Here is a 19,118-nt window from a genome sequence, read left to right as displayed (position 1 = left end):
CCATGACCCCAGAAGAAGCAGCAAGCTTAGACTTTGTTTTCAGATAAATCCTAACGATTGGGACAACTCATCGGTCATACATCACAATTCAAACAAGCAAATGAAGATGATAATTCCTTGATGCTAAAACCACGCCCCATTCTGGGCGTGCGGAAACATTAATTAAGGTGACTGATAAACAATATCCTATTGTTGGAGTACGTTGACCACATACTAAAAGAAGGTCTGGGAATGGGGCTTTGTGTTTGAAGCTGAGACTTGATGAGCATATTACATTACCTACTCGTCAATCATTAGTTCTCACGCAAGGAAACTCTGTATCTTCAAAAAATGTATGAAAGTTTGCAGTCTCAGAAATATTACTTTGGACCGTGGACAATGTCAAAGATGAGCATGCAGTACTCCTATGGCCATCGCATGTTCCTCGAATTTTCTTGATTTTCAAATCCTCATCAGTAATTGCATTCTCTAGTACACGCTTTGCTGCGGGATTTGCCTATAAATAGATTATGAATAATGCAACCCAACATAAGAGCGAAGACAACTTTGAGTTCACTTTCTTTCTTCTCATCCTTATCTTATTCAAGGCCATCTTTCTTGGTGCCTCGAGCTATTTTCTTGTTCTCATATTTTTCTTATACGAGGCTTTCTTAGTTTCTTGTTGTATGTTAATCACTCAGTGCACACAATCCTACATTCATTACTTCTCAGATGGAGAAATCACTCTTACCTCAAATCCAGCCCCCAACTTATGGTAACCTAGTCACCATTCTTAGTATTGATGGAGGTGGTATCAGGGGCATCATCCCGGCAACTATCCTTGCTCGCCTGGAAACACGACTTCAGGTAGAAATTATTTAAGATTATGTGATGATCATTTGTATATAATTAATCTCTATCGAAGTAGGGTTCTTAGAGTGCTTTTCTTTAAAAATGATCCCTACACAACTTTAAACAACAATGAACAATTTACAATCCAAATACTAATAATTAAATCCCACTCACCTGATTACCCTCCTTACCTCTATATTTTTAAATTTGTTGTATTGCGCATAGCACAAGCAATCCTCATAGAAAATTATAAAAGAATGCAAGTTTCCTGTATTGGAAAAGCGTTAAATACAAGATAAGATAATGGATTTAGGTCACATTAACCACAAACAATACAATATTGAATCAGGAGCTGGATGGTGATGATGCAAGGATTGCAGACTACTTCGACGTGATTGCTGGAACAAGCACAGGTGGTATTGTGACTGCTATGCTAACTGCTCCGGATGATCAGAAGCGTCCTCTATTTGCAGCCAAAGACATCAAGCCCTTTTATCTGGAGCATGGCCCTAAAATCTTTCCACAGACAAGGTAACATTTGACACTTGACTGCCCTTGCTTCTCTTTTGAAGATTGATTCATAAGATTATGTGAAAACCTAGGATTACATATAGTTGGAATTTCAAAGGGTAACTAACGGAAGCGAGCATTTTACTTTAATGGCAGGGGTATTTTTGGCTGGATCATGAGCATACTGAGATCAATAGTTGGGCCCAAGTACGATGGGAAATACCTCAAACGCCTCATAAAGGAGAAACTAGGAGGGACCCGGTTGCATGAGACCTTGACCAGCGTGGTTATTCCAACCTTTGATATCAAGAGTTTGCAGCCAACCATTTTCTCCACCTATGAGGTTGCTCTTGCTCTCTCTCTTTGGCTTTACCTTTTCGGCCCTCCGTTGAATTGGGTTTGGGTGGGTTGGCAGCCCAATTGATGGGCAAGGGTTGTGTCTAGATTAATTTTGACGGCTATGGCATTTATTAGTAATTAAATATGCATGTGACAAAATCTTAACCTCATATATGCAGGTGAAAAGATCCCCATGTTTGGATGCTCCACTGGCTGACATATGCATTGGTAGCTCTGCAGCACCAACATACTTTCCTGCCTATTTCTTTAAAAACCAAGATAAAGAAGGAAAAACACAGGAATTCGATCTTATTGATGGTGGTGTTGCCGCAAATAATCCGGTATTATGATTATCACTTAAAAGTAATAATATAACAAAGAGTCATTATTGAAATATTAACCTGACTTGTGTCTTTTTTCTTCTTTTGGCACCATGGTCCAGGCTTTAGTTGCCATAACCCAAGTAACAAAACAGGTTTTCGACAGAAACCCAGATTTCTTCCCAATTAAGCCCATGGACTTTGGCCGCTTTCTAGTGATCTCAATAGGCACTGGCTCTCCAAAGTCGGAACAGAAATACAATGCCAAAATGGCAGCCAAATGGGGCGTTTTGGGTTGGCTACTTCATGGTGGTTCCACTCCTTTGGTGGATGTGTTTATGCAAGCAAGTGCAGATATGGTTGATTTCCATATTTCCATGGTTTTCCAAGCCCTTCACTCTGAAGATAACTACCTCCGAATCCAAGTATGCTCCTATACATGCTCATGTTAATTTCCATTTGGCTTTTGGCTTAAAGCTTCTTGTGCACTAAATATTTTTGCTTGAACTATTTCAAATTAGGATGACACACTACGTGGAAAAGATGCTTCAGTTGATGTCACAACCGAGGAAAACTTGGACAACCTTGTGAAAATCGGAGAAAGGCTACTGAAGAAACCAGTTTCAAGGGTGAACTTGGAGACAGGTCTCTCTGAGCCAGTTGAAAATGGTGGCACTAATGAAGAGGCTCTTAAAAGGTATGGAATGAAAGTAAATTGATCAAGGTATTAGACATTTTTATAATTGTGTTAATTATAAAAAATCTGTTATAACAGTACAGTTGACTATGTCCTCCTTGCAGGTTTGCAACGCTACTCTCTGATGAGAAGAGACTCCGAGATGCACGATCACCAAATCCCAAGAAAAACTTGAAGTAGTGTTGACTTTTTGTTGTTCTGGTATCAAAGTTTGCGTTGACCAAAGCATGTGTTGCTGATACAGTGATAATAGTACTTCAAAATATTGTAATTTGAATGATTCTTTTATATTTTCTCCCAAAAGATTGTTCTAAGATTCATGTATACCTCAAATTTGTCATTTATTAATTGTTTCTGTAAGAAAATAATGTTTATTAATTTGATATTTTTAAATTTTCATTTAATTTGTTAATCAAGTTATGGCATCAAACTTTATTTAATATGACGACCATATGCATCATATAGTGGAAAAAAAAAAAAAACAAAGGAATGGGATTGGGATAATTCCTTCTTTTATGATTGTATATAATTGGAAATAATTATCATATTTATTGAAGGGATGGTTTTGAGACCTAAACCATGCATAAAAGCAGGAGTACTTGCATATATTGTACAAGCAATATTAGTGAAGAAAAGTAAGGCTGAAAATACAATCTAGGTTGGATTGAGATTGAATTTTGGTCTAAATACAGGCTGGTTGCTAGGCACACAAACTCAACATAGGCATCCTTTGCTGGCTAATGGATCAGCTTTGGAAGCCATGGAAAGTGGAAGAAAGCAAGGTTCTTTGTTACATTCCTTCCAATAATAAATGCCAATTTGTTCAATGATTCAATAATTCATCAGAAGTTCTCATAAGACAAGCAAGAGTATATTATTGTCCGAGCTATTAGCACTTTCAAAATTATTCATTATCTTTGTATTATTTAATTAAATCATAAGTATATAAAGATATTTACGGAGGTTCATCAGGTGAAGCACGCACTATATACGATCTTTTGCAACCATATATTGTGACCTCCAATGAAATTCTCTTAATACTAAATCTCACATTAGTTATAATGTGATTACGGCCAACCAAGTGTTGTTAACTGAACTGTCAAGTTAGAGTCTTTAAGAAAAATATAATGATAGTGGCTTTTTCAAGTGCTTGGTGAATTGCTGTGCTTTAATGTGTTATCAACATGACCCTAATTGTTGGAATTTGACTATACATCATCTTGTTTGTTAGTGTAGGCTCAGTCACTAATATGGTGATATTCTTAATTGTCAATGTTAGCTTGTCTTATCATGCAATTCCTGGGAGAACATGGATACACCAAATGAAGGCTATTCCTTTATCATCAGAAGATGTTATTTGCTACTCTTTAGGGGGTTATGGATATATTAGGTGATCAAGTTATTGCAGAGCTTTACAAGGAGCCTTTAAAAAGATAGATATTGACACTTAGGAGTTATGACAATTAGAGTATGTGGTGAGAAGGAAAGGAGATTTTTTCTTCACCGCAGAAGACATGTAAAAGGTAAGCTTAGCAGAGTATCCATTTAGAAGGAAAGTGTGCCTTAGGAAAAGCCTAATGTCACACGAAAGGGAGGAATTGACCACTCTTTTGAAAAGTTATCTGTGTGTGTTCCTTGGGATGTTAAAGAGGCTAAGGCTATGGCATTCATCATCTCAATGTAGAGAACAAGTCCATCATAGCTTAACAAAAGATAAGAAATTCAGTTGTTTGAAAAAGGGAGATTGTTAAGTAAGAAGTTAAGTTGTTCAAAGTGGGATTCATAAGGGAAGTACAATCTTCAAATTGGTTGTCCAATACAATGGTGGTTTCCACTATATCCCAATCGGGTTTCAAACTCCATTTCATCACGGTAGGTCAAGAATTGGATGCCAGTATGGTCTCCGAAATGGCATATTTTGTTTGGAACTATGCAACCTGCTTGGCTTTGCTAGATTGTGTAGAAAAAATGGAGCATCGAGATGACTTAGCCCGAACATAGGAATGACACCACCATTAGTTAATAAGTTGTTACTCTTCACTTTTCATCTTATAGAACATGTTAGGTAGCTTTGACACTATCTAAATTGAAGAAGAGTGGGTGAGTTGAAGGCAAAGCCTAATAGCCGCTTGTGATCTAGTCATGCATAAGCATTTAGACTAGGAGCAACAAGAGGCAAAACTCTTCACGATGCACATAGGCCCTGTACCATAGCTGATTACCCCTATCTAGGAAAGCAAAGTAAAATAAAGTAAAATACAGAAAGTGAAGGGAGTGGCCCCAGGAGCCACCATCACTAACATCACTAACAATGTTGACAACAACATCAATGATGGCTTGAAAGGCAGTAGCCCAAGGCAGTGCCAATGGTAGCCACCCCTCATAGTGGCCACTGTCATGGGAATGCCACCATGTAGTAGTTCACCAGACTGAAGGAAATCAAAACAAAACAAATGGGAAAAAGGGAGAAAGGAAGAGACCTAAATATATGTCACCAGAAAAGTATTTAGAAACGTTCGTTGAAGGCACCGATAGCATAGAGTGATGGTAGACAGAAGAAATGATAAAGACTTAGTAGAAGATAGAAAGTGAAAATGAAGAGGAATAGTATGTATCTATAAAGGGCTCAAATGAGGAAGCATGTGGCTCTCGACATTGGCACTTAGCATCGTACTTATCATTACACGACTGCTTTGACAGTGTTATGCCCCTTGCTGCCACATGGCAGCCACTTTGAACTTTTGAAATTTGAGTTTCTTCCAATTAAAGTCCAACTTAAGTGGGATGGAGCTTCCCTCTCAGAGGATGTTGCCCAACCATCCTTGGTATCTTTGCTCTTGAGATGGGTATTGACTAGGTCTGACCCTTTTGAATGAGCTTGGAGCTCGAAAAACGTGGCCCAAGATCCATGGCCTAGAATGGCCGAATAAAATGTGATAGGTCTCCTGAACAATTCGAATCCGCGATCGGCCTTGGCAATAACTAGAACCCCAATACCAAGCCTAAAAAATAGTGCTTGATTAGAATCCATTGATTGGACAAACCTTGGGCAATTAATGAGAAAGATCCAAGACTATGAGGTTGTCTGACCATCTTGAACTAAATGGACCCACTCCAAAAGCTAGCATAACTAGTGTTGAAAACATCACAAAATATCATCAATTTTCAGTGAAATATCGCTTGTTGGAAGGTATCGATATGACACGTAGGGCAAACTCTCATTGCTATAATTTTTTTAAAAAAATTTGTCACTATTACATTGATTTATTGATGATACTCCAATATTTCACTTAAATTTATGATATTTCTTAGATATGTTGCATGAAATCAACATATCACTAATTTTTGGGTGAAATATTGTGTGTTGGAGGGTCACAATATGATATGTGGGGTGAAATCTTGTTGCTCCAATTTTTTGGAATTTTCATCTATCCAATATATATGCTCTAGTAACGAATGAAACCAATAATTAGAAAATAAGAGAGATAGAGACATTAACACTAGTTTTTTATGTGAAAAATATCCTAAGAGATAAAAAATCATGTATCTACTATCAACAATAAAAAACTTTCACTATAAAAAACAATCAATATGTATAAAGATTTCCCTAACTTAAATTTACCAATCCTTCACGGACTATTTGACCAACACCTTTTCGCTCAATTACATACTTTCATCTTTGAGAACATATTTGAAGCCTATACCAAGTTTGATCTCAACCTCTTCTTGAAAGAGATGAATGAAATAGAAGACCAACTAATATTTAAGAAAATCCTATGAAAAACGATTTGGAAATCAAGGGAGAAAGGAGATTTTATTGATAGCTAAACACTCCTAATTTGGTATAAAAAGAGAGAAAACTCAATAAGAGTGAGAGATGACTACTAGAGTTTATGGTGTTCCCTACCCTAAATTGAAAACCTTTGGATTTAAAAAGAAAGGAAATCCTCAATGCAACGGTTAGGAAAAGATCCAACCAAATTTGGATTGATCTTACCCAAATATGGATTGATTCTTAAACATAACACATAAACACCTAGTTAAAAAATTGTTGCCTTGCTTCTCAACTCCTTTTAAAAAATAGTTTAAGAAAAATTCAATTTGAAAAACTTCGTTGATTCAATTTCATCCATCTACAAACCTCAAGTACATACCTTGGTCTCTAAGTAGTTTCTACATGTTGATCTTCATTAGGCAAGTAGTTTGAGAAAGGATTTAGAAAGTAGAGTTATCAGACACCTAGAAATTTTTATTCAGAATTGTCAACCTAACTTAATAGTCAGACTCTATATTCTTCAACTCAATCATTAGTTGCTTTCTCTTTTCCTCTTTTTAGCATTAGGGGACGACATGATCTTATACTTCACTTAAATGAATGACTCTTTTGTCAGAATTTCGTCCTTCCCTTGTTCATGTAGTTATATTAATTAACCAACATTGCAACTAGGCTTCCTTCATTACCTGACGTCTCAAGAGTTATGATTAGATTTAATTTGATTTGCTTGTTAAATATTTTATAGCATAATCTCCTTTGTAGAGAGCATATTGTTGTTACAAAAAAGAAGTGAAGATAATATATTGTTTAACTAGATGACACATACAAGTAAGCGACCCACCTAGCAGGGGAAAATGCCTGACACCTTATAACTTCTCCTTGCCTTTGGTAACTTCAATATACCCATTTTCCTAAACCCTTGTTGCAGTCTGGAAGATTCAATATATATGAGGGAATGAGACCTCTTCAAAGAAGAGAAGAACTATGCCTCCTCTCTTCTTCTGTCTTCTTAAATGTATAGAAATGTCACCTAACCAAAGATTTAGGTTTTGTTGATAGTTGATCACAAGGAATTAGTGCATAACTTAATAACTTATTGGGTAACAGATGCTTGGATGTTACAATATTTGTATACTTAAAAATAAGAAATTGTATGATGCATGATGCATGTAACAACATCGAAATCCTAATAGAAAAATCAATAGGACCGTCCATGTGTCTGACCCTAGTGCATGCATCTCCAAAGCCCACGAGCCTTTCACTTCATTGAATGTCTCTCATTCTTCCTCACATCTTTATAAACCTCGTACAATCTTTAAGAGTCCATCTCCATTTCATAACATTTTCTCCTCATGAATATTTATAAATATATTTCCAATAAGTTTCCTTATTTTATAGGAAAAATATTGCAATAGTATATCAACTTAAGAAATATTTTATACAATATTCTTTGTAGAAAAAGAATCTTTATTAATTAGGAATTTGAGACACTTTCTAATAATTATATATATATATATATTGTTTGCTCTAAGTTTAATGAAACCTTTATAACTTTAAAACGCGTTTATAAGATTAAAAGGAACTTATACTTTTATAATGTCAGAAACCTTCATCCCCATCCCATATAATGCGAGATATCACATATACACTCTTTTCTAATTTCAATTTCATTTTAATTTTTTTTAGATGTTACACCTTATTCAATAGGTAAAAATGTCAAAGTGTGATCAACCATAACATATCATCATGTATCTCTTTCTCTCTCTCATATTATAACCTCTCTGGCGCGTTTGGGTATATATATGTATATAATCAACATGATGCCGTGTATGCAATGATTAAAATTTTGATTTGTCCTGGTGCTCCGTACCATATGTTTCATGTTAAAATATAATGAACAAATGAACAACATATATAACCAATGATGAGCATGGTGCCGTGTTGTCATGTAACGGCTTGACGTCCAATACTGCTAGTCATACTAATCATATATATAAGAGATCAATGTGATTTCACTATCATAGAAGATCAAAATAATCATTGATCAATATATATATATATATATATATATATATATATGCATGTTCATTAGTTTACCTTTCTTTAGTTGTTAACCATGTAAAAGGTTCTCTATGTTTAAAATACTCGAAATGCCACGCATGAAGAGTGCACAGACTATGAAATTTATAATATGTATATATACAGAACGTGGTATTATACCAGTGTTGGAAGCAGCCATATCGATCTCCACATCCAAGGCGCACGCAGCACATTTGCTGAACAGTTATGATATGACAAAGGCCATTCTGTGTACATATAAAAATTAAAGGAATAGTAGGAATTAATTTGATTTCAAGCAAGAGTTAACTTTTGTTCGTCAATTATAAGTAGCAATGTCTGATACGGTTGGATTAACTAGCATATCATGGCATATGACACCAAAGATAATTTAAAATAATGAGTCTTTCCTCACCATCTAATGATTAACTTAATTCACCGACTGCCTGCCACGTCCTTTCCTTGGTACTTTCTCTAATACTTTGGGACAATTCCATAATTAATTCCCTGAGGAAAAATGGTGAAATAGAACGGGATTTTCTTCTCATAAGTTATGGTATATGGATAAGAGGATCCCTTTATTTTGCATGTCACATCATGTTCTCAAATGCGACCCGCTGGTTATGAACAAAGAGATTTGTTCATATATGAGAGATTAGGATAATGCTTAACTATTAATTACTCACAGTTGAGCATCCCTGCATCCATGCTTATTTTTTGACCAGCATCACTGTCCTTATATGAGAGCTTAGGATAATGCTTAACTATTAATAAAATGGTTAATTAGAAAAAGATTACTAGTTGCCTACAAATTATCTAACAGTAGATCAATTGATCTTCTGCAAATTATCTAACAGTAGATCAATTGATCTCACAATCATGTTACACACTTTTGAAATAAGCCTTTGTACAAAAAGAGCTTCATCCTTTAATGCAAAGCAATAATCAGTAAATTTACAGGAAAAAAATTATCATGATGCTCTTCCATGATAGATACATGGATAAGGAAGAAAGCGTTTTATATGGTATGCAAGCTTTTCCATGACCCTAGAAGAAGCAGCAAGCTTAGACCTTTTTTATTTTTTCAGATAACTCCTAACAATTGGGACAAGTCATCGGTCTCATACATCACAATTCAAACAAGCAAATGAAGATGATAATTCCTTGATGCTAAAACCACGCCCCATTTTGGGTGTGAGGAAACATTCTCCAATTAAGGTGACTGATAAACAATATCCTATTATTGGAGTACGTTGACCACATACTAAAAGGATATCTAGGAATGGGGCTTTGTGTTTGAAGCAGACCTGATGAACATATTACATTACCTACTAGTCAATCGTGAGTTCTCACGCAAGGAAATTCTGTATCTTCAAAAAATGTAGGAATTAAAGTTTGCAGTCTCAGAAATATAACTTGGACCATGGACAATGTCAAAGATGACCATGCACTCCTATGGCCATCTCATGTTCCCCAAATTTTCTTGATGTTCAAATCCTTATCAGTAACTGCATTCTCCATATTTGCCTATAAATAGATTATGAACAATGCAATCCAACACAAGAGCGAAGACAACTTGAGTTTAATTTCTTTTCTCATCCTTTTCTTATTCAAGGCCATCCTTCTTGGTTCTTTTTCTTCACATCTTTTTCTTATTCAAGGCTTTCTAATTTCTTGTTGCCAGTTACTCAGGGCACACAATCCTGCATTCATTAAGATGGAGAAATCACTCTTACCTCAAGCCCAGCCAGCAACTTATGGTAACCTGGTAACCATTCTTAGTATTGATGGAGGTGGTATCAGGGGCATTATCCCTGCAACTATCCTTGCTTGCCTGGAATCACAACTTCAGGTATAAGTTATTTAAGACTATGTGGATGATCATTTGTACATATTTCATCTCTATCAAAGTAGGGCTCTTATAGTGACTTTTCTTTAAAAAAATATGACAAATTACCCCTACACAACTTTAAACAACAATGAATATTTACAATCCAAATACTAATTATTCAATCCCACTCACCTACTTACCCACCTTACCTCTATATTTTTAAATTTGTTGTATTGCGAATAGCATATGCAATCCTCATATAGAAAATTATGAAGAATGCGACCTCCCAACAATCTCGATTTGTATATGTTACTGCTCAACTCAATATAATGGATTGCAATGTTGAATCAGGAGCTGGATGGTGATGATGCAAGGATTGCAGACTACTTCGACGTGATTGCTGGAACAAGCACAGGTGGTCTTGTGGCTGCTATGCTAACTGCTCCGGATGATCAGAAGCGTCCTCTATTTGCAGCCAAAGAGATCAAGCCTTTTTATCTGGAACATGGCCCTAAAATCTTTCCACAGATAAGGTAACATTTGATACTTTCTGCCCTTGCTTCTTCTTAAGAAGATTGATTCATAGAGTATGTGAAAACCTAGGATTACATCTTGTTGAATTTTCAAAGGGTAACTAACAAAAGCATTTTATTTTAATGGCAGGGGTATTTTTGGCTGGATCATGAGCATACTGAGATCAATAGTTGGGCCCAAGTACGATGGGAAGTACCTCAAAAGCCTCATAAAGGAGAAACTAGGAGGGACCTGGTTGCATGAGACCTTGACCAGTGTGGTTATTCCAACTTTTGATATCAAGAGTTTGCAGCCAACCATTTTCTCCACCTATGAGGTTGCTCTTGCTCTCTCTCTTTGGCTTTACCTTTTCGGCCCCCCGTTGAATTGGGTTTGGGTGGGTTGGCAGCCCAATTGATGGGCAAGGGTTGTGTGTCTAGATCAATATTAACGGCTATGGTATTTAGAAGTAATTAATTAAATATGCATGTAACAAAAGCTTAACCTCATATATGCAGGTGAAAAGATCCCCAAGTTTGGATGCTCCACTGGCTGACATATGCATTGGCAGCTCTGCAGCACCAACATACTTTCCTGCCTATTACTTTAAAAACCAAGATAAAGAAGGAAAAACACAGGAATTCGATCTTATTGATGGTGGTGTTGCCGCAAATAATCCGGTACTTTGATTATCCCTCAAAGTAATCATATATAACAAAAGAGTCATTATTGAAATATTAACCTGACTTGTGTCTTTTTTCTTCTTTTGGCACCATGGTCCAGGCTTTAGTTGCCATAAGCCAAGTAACAAAACAGGTTTTCGACAGAAACTCAGATTTCTTCCCAATTAAGCCCATGGACTTTGGCCGCTTTCTAGTGATCTCAATAGGCACTGGCTCTCCAAAGTCGGAACAGAAATACAATGCCAAAATGGCAGCCAAATGGGGCGTTTTGGGTTGGCTACTTCATGGTGGTTCCACTCCTTTGGTGGATGTGTTTATGCAAGCAAGTGCAGATATGGTTGATTTCCATATTTCCATGGTTTTCCAAGCCCTTCATTCTGAAGATAACTACCTCCGAATCCAAGTATGCTCCTATACATGCTCATGTTAATTTCCATTTGGCTTTTGGCTTAAAGCTTCCTGTGCACTGAATATTTTTGCTTGAACTATTTCAAATTAGGATGACACACTACGTGGAAAAGATGCTTCAGTTGATGTCACAACCGAGGAAAACTTGGACAACCTTGTGAAAATCGGAGAAAGGCTGCTGAAGAAACCAGTTTCAAGGGTGAACTTGGAGACAGGTCTCTCTGAGCCAGTTGAAAATGGTGGCACTAATGAAGAGGCTCTCGAAAGGTATAGAAAGAAATTAAATTGAACAAGATATTAGACATTTTCATAATTGTGTTATAACAGCACAGTTGATTATGTGCTCCTTGCAGGTTTGCAAAGCTACTCTCTGATGAGAAGAGACTCCGAGAGACAAGATCACCAAATCCCACGAAAAACTCGAAGTAGTGCGATTCTTTATATATTGTTCTGGTATATATCAGTAGGCCTTGTCTCTATGTGTCCAATATGGCCAAAGCATGGGTTGCTTATATAGTAATAATTATACTTCAAAATATTGTAATTTGATTGATTCTTCTATTTTTTCTCCAAAAAGTTGTACTAAGATGTATACCTTAAATTTGTCATTTATTAATTGTTTCTGTAAGAAAATAATGTTTATTTGATATTTTAAGATTTTCATCATATTAATCAAGTTATGACATAGACAACCATATGCAACATATAGGGGAAAAGAATAAAGAAAGGAATGGGATCAGGATAATTGCTTCTTTGACCGTTGTATATATCTGGAAAAAAATTATCATATTTATTGGAAGGACGATTCTGAGACCAGATTGTCAAAAAAATGCATAAAATACTTATGCATGTTAGTATGGATTTAACCAGATTGTCAAAATAAATTGTTGTAGTTGATTGAGATTCTCCTACTCTCCCTGATTATCAGTGAGTGCATCTACATATATAGCGTTTCTCAATTACTATTATCCACAAAAAAAAAAAAAAAAAAAAAAATGCAGAACTGTACAAGCAATATTACTGGAGGAAAGTAAGGCTGAAAATACTATCTAGTTTGGATTGGGATTGAATTTCAATCTCAATATAGGCCGCTGTCATGGGCACAAACTTTCGTCACAAGTTTTTCACGTCCAGCCAACTTAGTAAAAATCGACATGAGTTTGCAATCCGGAAAACCCACAAAGACACACGAGGTTATAGGGTTCAATCCCCCCACCTTGAATTTTATTTTTCATTTAAATAACAATAGAAAATATAACTCAGCAAGAATTCATAATCTCTTTGGTGAGTTCATGCTCTCTCATTCATGATCCTTCTCATGATTTCCTGAAAGGCATTTCAACCCTCTTTTTATAGATGTGGCACCAACCACTCCTATTTTGATTAGGAACCAACAATCCTAGTTCTACCCAAACTCTTATTCATACGCTCGGACACCAACCACTACTATAGACTGAGGATAAAAAATCACAGTCCTACTCAAACTACAATTATAATAAGAATAAAAACTCATATTCAAACTCAGTCACACTTTGAATCCAACTTTGAGATTTCAAATATCTTCATCCCATTCCTCATCCATTCGAAATTCCTCATGTTGCTACTACTTGCCCTAATCCACATACCAATCATTCAAGTCCTTGGTTTGTGGTGCAACACATTTCTTGGGCTTGCTCTAATGGAAATATGTCTCTCTTGTGTTTTGCCTCAACTTTGCCCACTCTTGTGCCTATAGTCAATCTACTCATGTGCTTGATTCGTCCACTTGTTATTACATCTCTAGGCAGCCTGCTGCATGCATCTGTATGCAACTCGTGTGTGCCAAGCCCTCTCTTGGTTGACATTCCTTTCAACATGCGTTACCAACTAGTTGTAGCATCTCTAGGCAACCTGCTGCATGTTCTCTATGCAGCCCATGTGCATGCCAAGCCCTCTCTTGGCATGAGCACTTTGCAACATGCCTCACTAGCTTGTTGTAGTGTCTCTAGACAACTTGTTGCTCAATCTCTATGTAGCTCGTGTGCGTGTCAAATCCTCTCTTGGTATGTACACCTCGCAACATGCCCCTATCAGCCTGCTGTGTGCATCTATAGGCCCTTGGTGCTCCTTGAGGTGCCAACCAGCCATGTTTGTGTGTTCCCCTTACATCTATACCAAGGCAATCTGCTCATGCATCTGTCTTGTTGCTATTGCGGCTCCATACCTTGCCCAAATCCTCTTCTTGATACAACAATGAGTCATGACATTGTGGTCATGACTCCTCATCTCCTCGCACAAGGCATTGCTCCCTTGTGCCAAGCATCACACACATCATGCTTGAGTTGGATTTGTTGCTATTGCATTGCTATGGCTTGTCCAAGTTTATCTTGGTGTTGCAATGGGCTATGACATTGGGCCCATGGCTCACCAAGTCTCCTCCTTGCACAAAGCATTGCACCCCTGTGTCACCTTTCCTTTGTTATAGGCCACTTATGGGGCCAAGGTGCTGCCCATGGGGCCTTGGTGCCGCATGCTCTAAGTCAAGGGGCTAACAGCTGGCTGCCATGCACACAAACTCAACCTAGGCATCTTTTGTTGGCTAACGGAGCTTTGCAAGCCATGGAAAGTAGAATAAAGCTAAGTTCTTTGTTACATACCTTCCAATAATAAATGCCAATTTCCCCAATTATTCAATAATTCATGAGAAGTTTCCATAAGACAAACAAGAGTATATTTTTGCCTAATGTCACAGGACTATTCAAATGAGCCTCCCCATGGGCTTATATAGAGTCAGGAAGCTTCTGAAGACTCCTAGAGTGAGAAGAGTGTGGAAGGTTCTAGAGATGTCTGGAGAAATCCACACAACTCCACACTATGGTGGAAGACATGAGAGGAGTTCATAACCTTTTAGAGAATTCCAGAGGTCTCTTGTATATTCTTGTATATAAGCTTGTACCTAGATTGATGTAGGACATTCTAGAATATACTTGAATTGTAAGGAACCCTCCAAGATTCTAGAGAGTTCCATTGGTGCCTATAAATAGCTGAGGGCCTCATTTGGCCAAGGCACTAAGCAAGTGAGTCTTCAAAGCACTTGTAAAGGCTTTCTTGAGTAATAAGAGCTTCCATTCTTTAAAGAGTTGCCTACTAAGCTTCTTAAGCTTTCGAGTCGTGAGCATCTTAGCCTGGCAAGCTAAGCATTGGGAGCAAGACTGACTTAGCAAGATCAAGCGTCTTGACTTACCTAAGTGCCGCACGAGCTTAGTGAACGACTAAGTCCGTGACACTAAGCTATCATAATTAGCACTTTGAAATATAGTCATTATCTTCATATTTATTTATTAAATCGGAGATATATGGAGATATTAATGGAGCTAGGTTCATCTAGTGCAGCAAGCACCGTGGACCATCTTTTGCAAACACATATTATGGCCTCCACTGAAATTTGAACATCGTCATCATTATTCTTCATCTATCCCCCCACTTGTAGAAGAACGTGAATTTTTTTATCAACTATATGAGGCAATTATCCGGCATGTTGTCATTGTCGTACTTCTGAGGCTCGTGATGAAGCAAATTAACTAATATCTTTCTCACTTGCTCTTCGTTTCACCTAATTTTTCTACCTGCAAGTCTCTACTCTCACCTACAATTCTTAGGGAGTTTCCAGTATCATGTTTGATAAAGAAGGAGCGCCCCTATTGGAAGATGAGTCTTCCATTATCCTTTGGATATTGAATATGCAAATGATGACCATTCAATCCGCATCCATAACTTCCGAGAGTTGCAAAGGAACATATGATCTGTTCCACAACGTTAATTGCTGAAGAGGAAATGTGGAATTAAGGACAGTATATAAGTACCATACAGACTCATGGATCATCCAGGGCTGTAGACACTACCTATCTATCTACATTTCTCTTTCTCTCTATCTCTCTCCTTCCTTGTTTATACCTTCACTCCATTCCCTTATGGAAGAAAAAAATCAATCCGCAATCCCCTGACTTATGGAAAGTTAATCACCATTCTCAGCATTGATGGAGGTGGAGCTTCCTAGAGGCGGAGCTTCAGGTTGTACATAGAAGGAAAAATGGCGTGCATGTTATGAAATCACAAAAAGCGAGCCAAGCTAATTTGAGATTATATATATACAGTAGAGTAATGTCATAAAGAGTGTTAATTATCATGTATTACCAAAATAATATTATTTTACAGCATGGTTTGAAATTAAGGTGCATGTGGTGAAACCTTGTTGTGGCATTACCCAGTACACGGTACTTCTAGCATACAGAATTTTATTATGACCTAATTTTGGCAATTAATTATTACAAGTATCAAAACTATAGTCTGTGGCTTATTATTATTAATGTTATAATAGTTAGTAGTACAGTAGTAATGGTTTTTTCATTTCTCTTCCTTTTCTATAGAAACTGAATGGTGAGGATGCAAGAATAGCAGACTATTTCGATGTGATCGCAGGGACAAGCACAGGTGGTCTCATCACTGCCATGCTTACTGCACCAAACATAAATAACCGCCCTTTGTTTGCAGCCATAGATATCCAGCACTTTTACCTTGAGCACTGCCCTAAAATATTCCCTCAGGACAGGTATACAATAATTTTTATAACACTCATGATCAGTATTAGTGACAGAATGTTTTATATATACAGACATATGTGTAGTTACTAACATAACTACCTATTTTTCTTGAGAATCAGTTGTCCATTTGCTAACATTGCGGCAATGATCAGAGCGCTACTAGGACCAAGATACAATGGCAAATATCTTCATATATAGCCTAGTGAGGGAAAAATTAGGAAACATCCGATTACACCAAACCTTGACTAAGGTTGTAATCCCAACATTTGACATCAAACTACTGCAGCCAACCATCTTCTCTAGCTTTAAGGTTCAGTTATATATATGTATAAATCTTTGGAATTGACTATTTCACCATTTTTCTGCACAGTCCATGTGAGAGGGGTTCATTCTTGACGTAGGCAGAAAAGGAATTTACTTACTATTTATACTCATGGTGATCTAGGTGAAACACGACCCAACCATAGATGCCTTACTCTCGGATATATGCATGGGAACTTCAGCTGCTCCTCCAACTTATCTCCCAGCCCATCTTTTTGAAATCAAAGATTATGCCACTGAAAGGGCTAGAACATTCAATCTTATCGCGGTGTAGCTGCTAACAATCCGGTATTGTATATCCAACACCGAACAACAAATTAGTTATGGGTTGTTTTAAAAAATTCTGACCTACTTTTGATTCGCTTCAGGCTTTAATTGCTATGGGTGAAGTAAATAAAGAGCTTTGTTAGGAAAGTCCTGATTTCTTTTCTATAAAGCCAACAGATTATGGTAGATTTCTTTTAATATCCCTTAGGAACAGGCTCGGGCAACATTGAAGAGAGGTACAGTGCAAATGATGCAGCTAAGTGGGGTATTATATGGGAATGGTTGACAGAGGGCAAATCCTCTCCATTAGTGGATGTGTTTAATCAAGCAAGTGGAGATGTAACTGATTTCCACATGTCTGTGGTTTTTCGAGCCATAGAAAGTGAAAAACATTGCCTTCGAATCCAGGTACATCTCTTCCCATTATGGGAGGCTACTAATGAAACAAAAGCAATTAAAACTTCTCATTCATTTATCATCTCTTCAGTGAATCTAAAGGCCTGAAACACCTTCAAATCATATATATTGTATAATCTGGTGAAAGTATCTGAAGGATTGTTGAAGAAACCAGTTTCAAGGGTGAACTTGGAAACTGGGAATTTGGAGCCTTCAAGTAAAGAGACAAATGAAGACGCTCTCATAAGGTATCAAATTAGTCTTGGCTTCTCTACTGCTCATTGTATAAAATTTTGTCCGCTAATTATTGAATCAGTCTAGAGTAGTAATTCATTTCATATGAGAATGCATGCAATAATTAACAACAATATGTAGGATTAATACATAAGCCCCTCTACATATGCTAACTGTTCTTTTATCATTAATTGATAATGATCTAATTGCTCTAAATTTCACAGGTTTGCAAATATACTGTCAAAAGAGAAGCGCCTTCGTGATGCCAAACCCTGGATGGATGTGCAACAGATTAACCGCAAATAATCTTAATCTGAAGTTTATCACTTCCAGTTCAAGTTGATTATTAAATAAATCCCATGTAGTGTGAAAATATTGCAACTTGATGTGTTTCCTCGTTTGAAAGACATCAATATTTAAGCGATGTCGCTGATGAAGGAAATATCACTTGCAACATGCTGATAGAAAGAAAGCAGCAACGTGTTGAATTTCAAGGGTGGTAGGAAATCCTTATTTAACCGTTCTGTATGTTAGAAAGTGTAATATTTACAACACTGTAAACATCTTTAAATAATAAAATCAGTCAGCATGTACAGCAGTTCACCCTTCCAGAAACTCTTTTGGTTCTTCATCTTCCAGTTTGTATCTTGTTCCAGAAATTCTTTTTGTTCTTCAGTTGCATTCCTTAACAATTGAAGTAGTTAACTGAATATCTCCCTCAGAAAAGTATGGGGCTGGAAAATAAGGCCGAGAACCTTGTTTTCTTTCACCAATGATCACCAAGCTGGGTCCATGCATGAGCAACTTCACAAGCCTATATAAAACTTCAAAAATTGATACTGAACAAGATTTTGAATACGCCTCAGGTCGGATTTTCCACCTTTGGGTTCTATCCATACCCGAAAAAGCATGCTGATCACCAAGCATGCACTATTAGGTAAACTACAGTAAAAGTTCAATAAATTAATAACCTTATTTAAATAATAAAATCTTCTCAGACTAGTGTACTAACTTAGTAACTCAAAATCAGCCTATTCTCCCTTCTCCGTGTTGAAAGGTGTATGGAGGCGTAGCAGAATGGCATTCCTTAGTTGAATTGAATTCTCCAGTACTATTTTGTTCTTGCTGCACACGGTTGCCTTGCAATCAGCGTTGACCATAATTAGCATCATGGTCATCGGCACTGTTTGTTGTTGGCACATGAAAATTCCTTTACCAACAAATCACCACACAAATTGCCTCCTCCGCACCTTGAGAAGGCACTTGCAAAATAATAATAATAATAATAATGTATGTTTAGAATGTCAATTACCCATTCTTGAAAGCAACATCCAGGTATGTACCCCTTATTGAGT

General features: G+C 36.9%; 2 protein-coding genes and 1 pseudogene across 2 annotated transcripts; all 3 read left to right on the top strand.

Annotated features, from left to right (window-relative positions):
* Positions 1–550: 550 nt before the first annotated feature.
* Positions 551–3,072, top strand: LOC117906258 (patatin-like protein 2). Its single transcript, XM_034819237.1, has 7 exons — positions 551–846; positions 1,181–1,362; positions 1,498–1,684; positions 1,860–2,021; positions 2,123–2,425; positions 2,522–2,697; positions 2,802–3,072. The coding sequence occupies exons 1-7, from the start codon at positions 712–714 to the stop codon at positions 2,875–2,877; spliced, it is 1,221 nt and encodes a 406-aa protein (XP_034675128.1). The 5' UTR covers positions 551–711; the 3' UTR covers positions 2,878–3,072.
* Positions 3,073–10,154: 7,082 nt separating this feature from the next.
* LOC117906259 (patatin-like protein 2) lies at positions 10,155–12,553 on the top strand. Its single transcript, XM_034819238.1, has 7 exons — positions 10,155–10,382; positions 10,713–10,894; positions 11,025–11,211; positions 11,393–11,554; positions 11,658–11,960; positions 12,057–12,232; positions 12,319–12,553. Exons 1-7 carry the CDS (start codon positions 10,248–10,250, stop codon positions 12,392–12,394), a joined length of 1,221 nt encoding a protein of 406 aa, XP_034675129.1. The 5' UTR covers positions 10,155–10,247; the 3' UTR covers positions 12,395–12,553.
* A 3,065-nt stretch (positions 12,554–15,618) lies between these two features.
* Positions 15,619–18,346, top strand: LOC117905387 (annotated as a pseudogene).
* The last annotated feature ends 772 nt before the right edge of the window (positions 18,347–19,118 follow it).

The sequence above is a fragment of the Vitis riparia genome, chromosome 18 (assembly GCF_004353265.1).
Source record: "Vitis riparia cultivar Riparia Gloire de Montpellier isolate 1030 chromosome 18, EGFV_Vit.rip_1.0, whole genome shotgun sequence".
NCBI lineage: Eukaryota > Viridiplantae > Streptophyta > Magnoliopsida > Vitales > Vitaceae > Vitis > Vitis riparia.
This window is presented reverse-complemented; position numbering and strand designations above follow the sequence as displayed.

Bases quoted from the DNA above. Each gene is read 5' to 3' on its own strand.
- LOC117906258 (XM_034819237.1), top strand. From the start codon at position 712: ATGGAGAAATCACTCTTACCTCAAATCCAGCCCCCAACTTATGGTAAC. The intron at 1,363-1,497 runs GTAACATTTGAC...CTTTAATGGCAG, and splicing joins AAAATCTTTCCACAGACAAG to GGGTATTTTTGGCTGGATCA. The intron at 1,685-1,859 runs GTTGCTCTTGCT...TCATATATGCAG, and splicing joins CCATTTTCTCCACCTATGAG to GTGAAAAGATCCCCATGTTT.
- LOC117906259 (XM_034819238.1), top strand. From the start codon at position 10,248: ATGGAGAAATCACTCTTACCTCAAGCCCAGCCAGCAACTTATGGTAAC. The intron at 11,555-11,657 runs GTACTTTGATTA...ACCATGGTCCAG, and splicing joins GTGTTGCCGCAAATAATCCG to GCTTTAGTTGCCATAAGCCA. The intron at 11,961-12,056 runs GTATGCTCCTAT...ATTTCAAATTAG, and splicing joins ATAACTACCTCCGAATCCAA to GATGACACACTACGTGGAAA.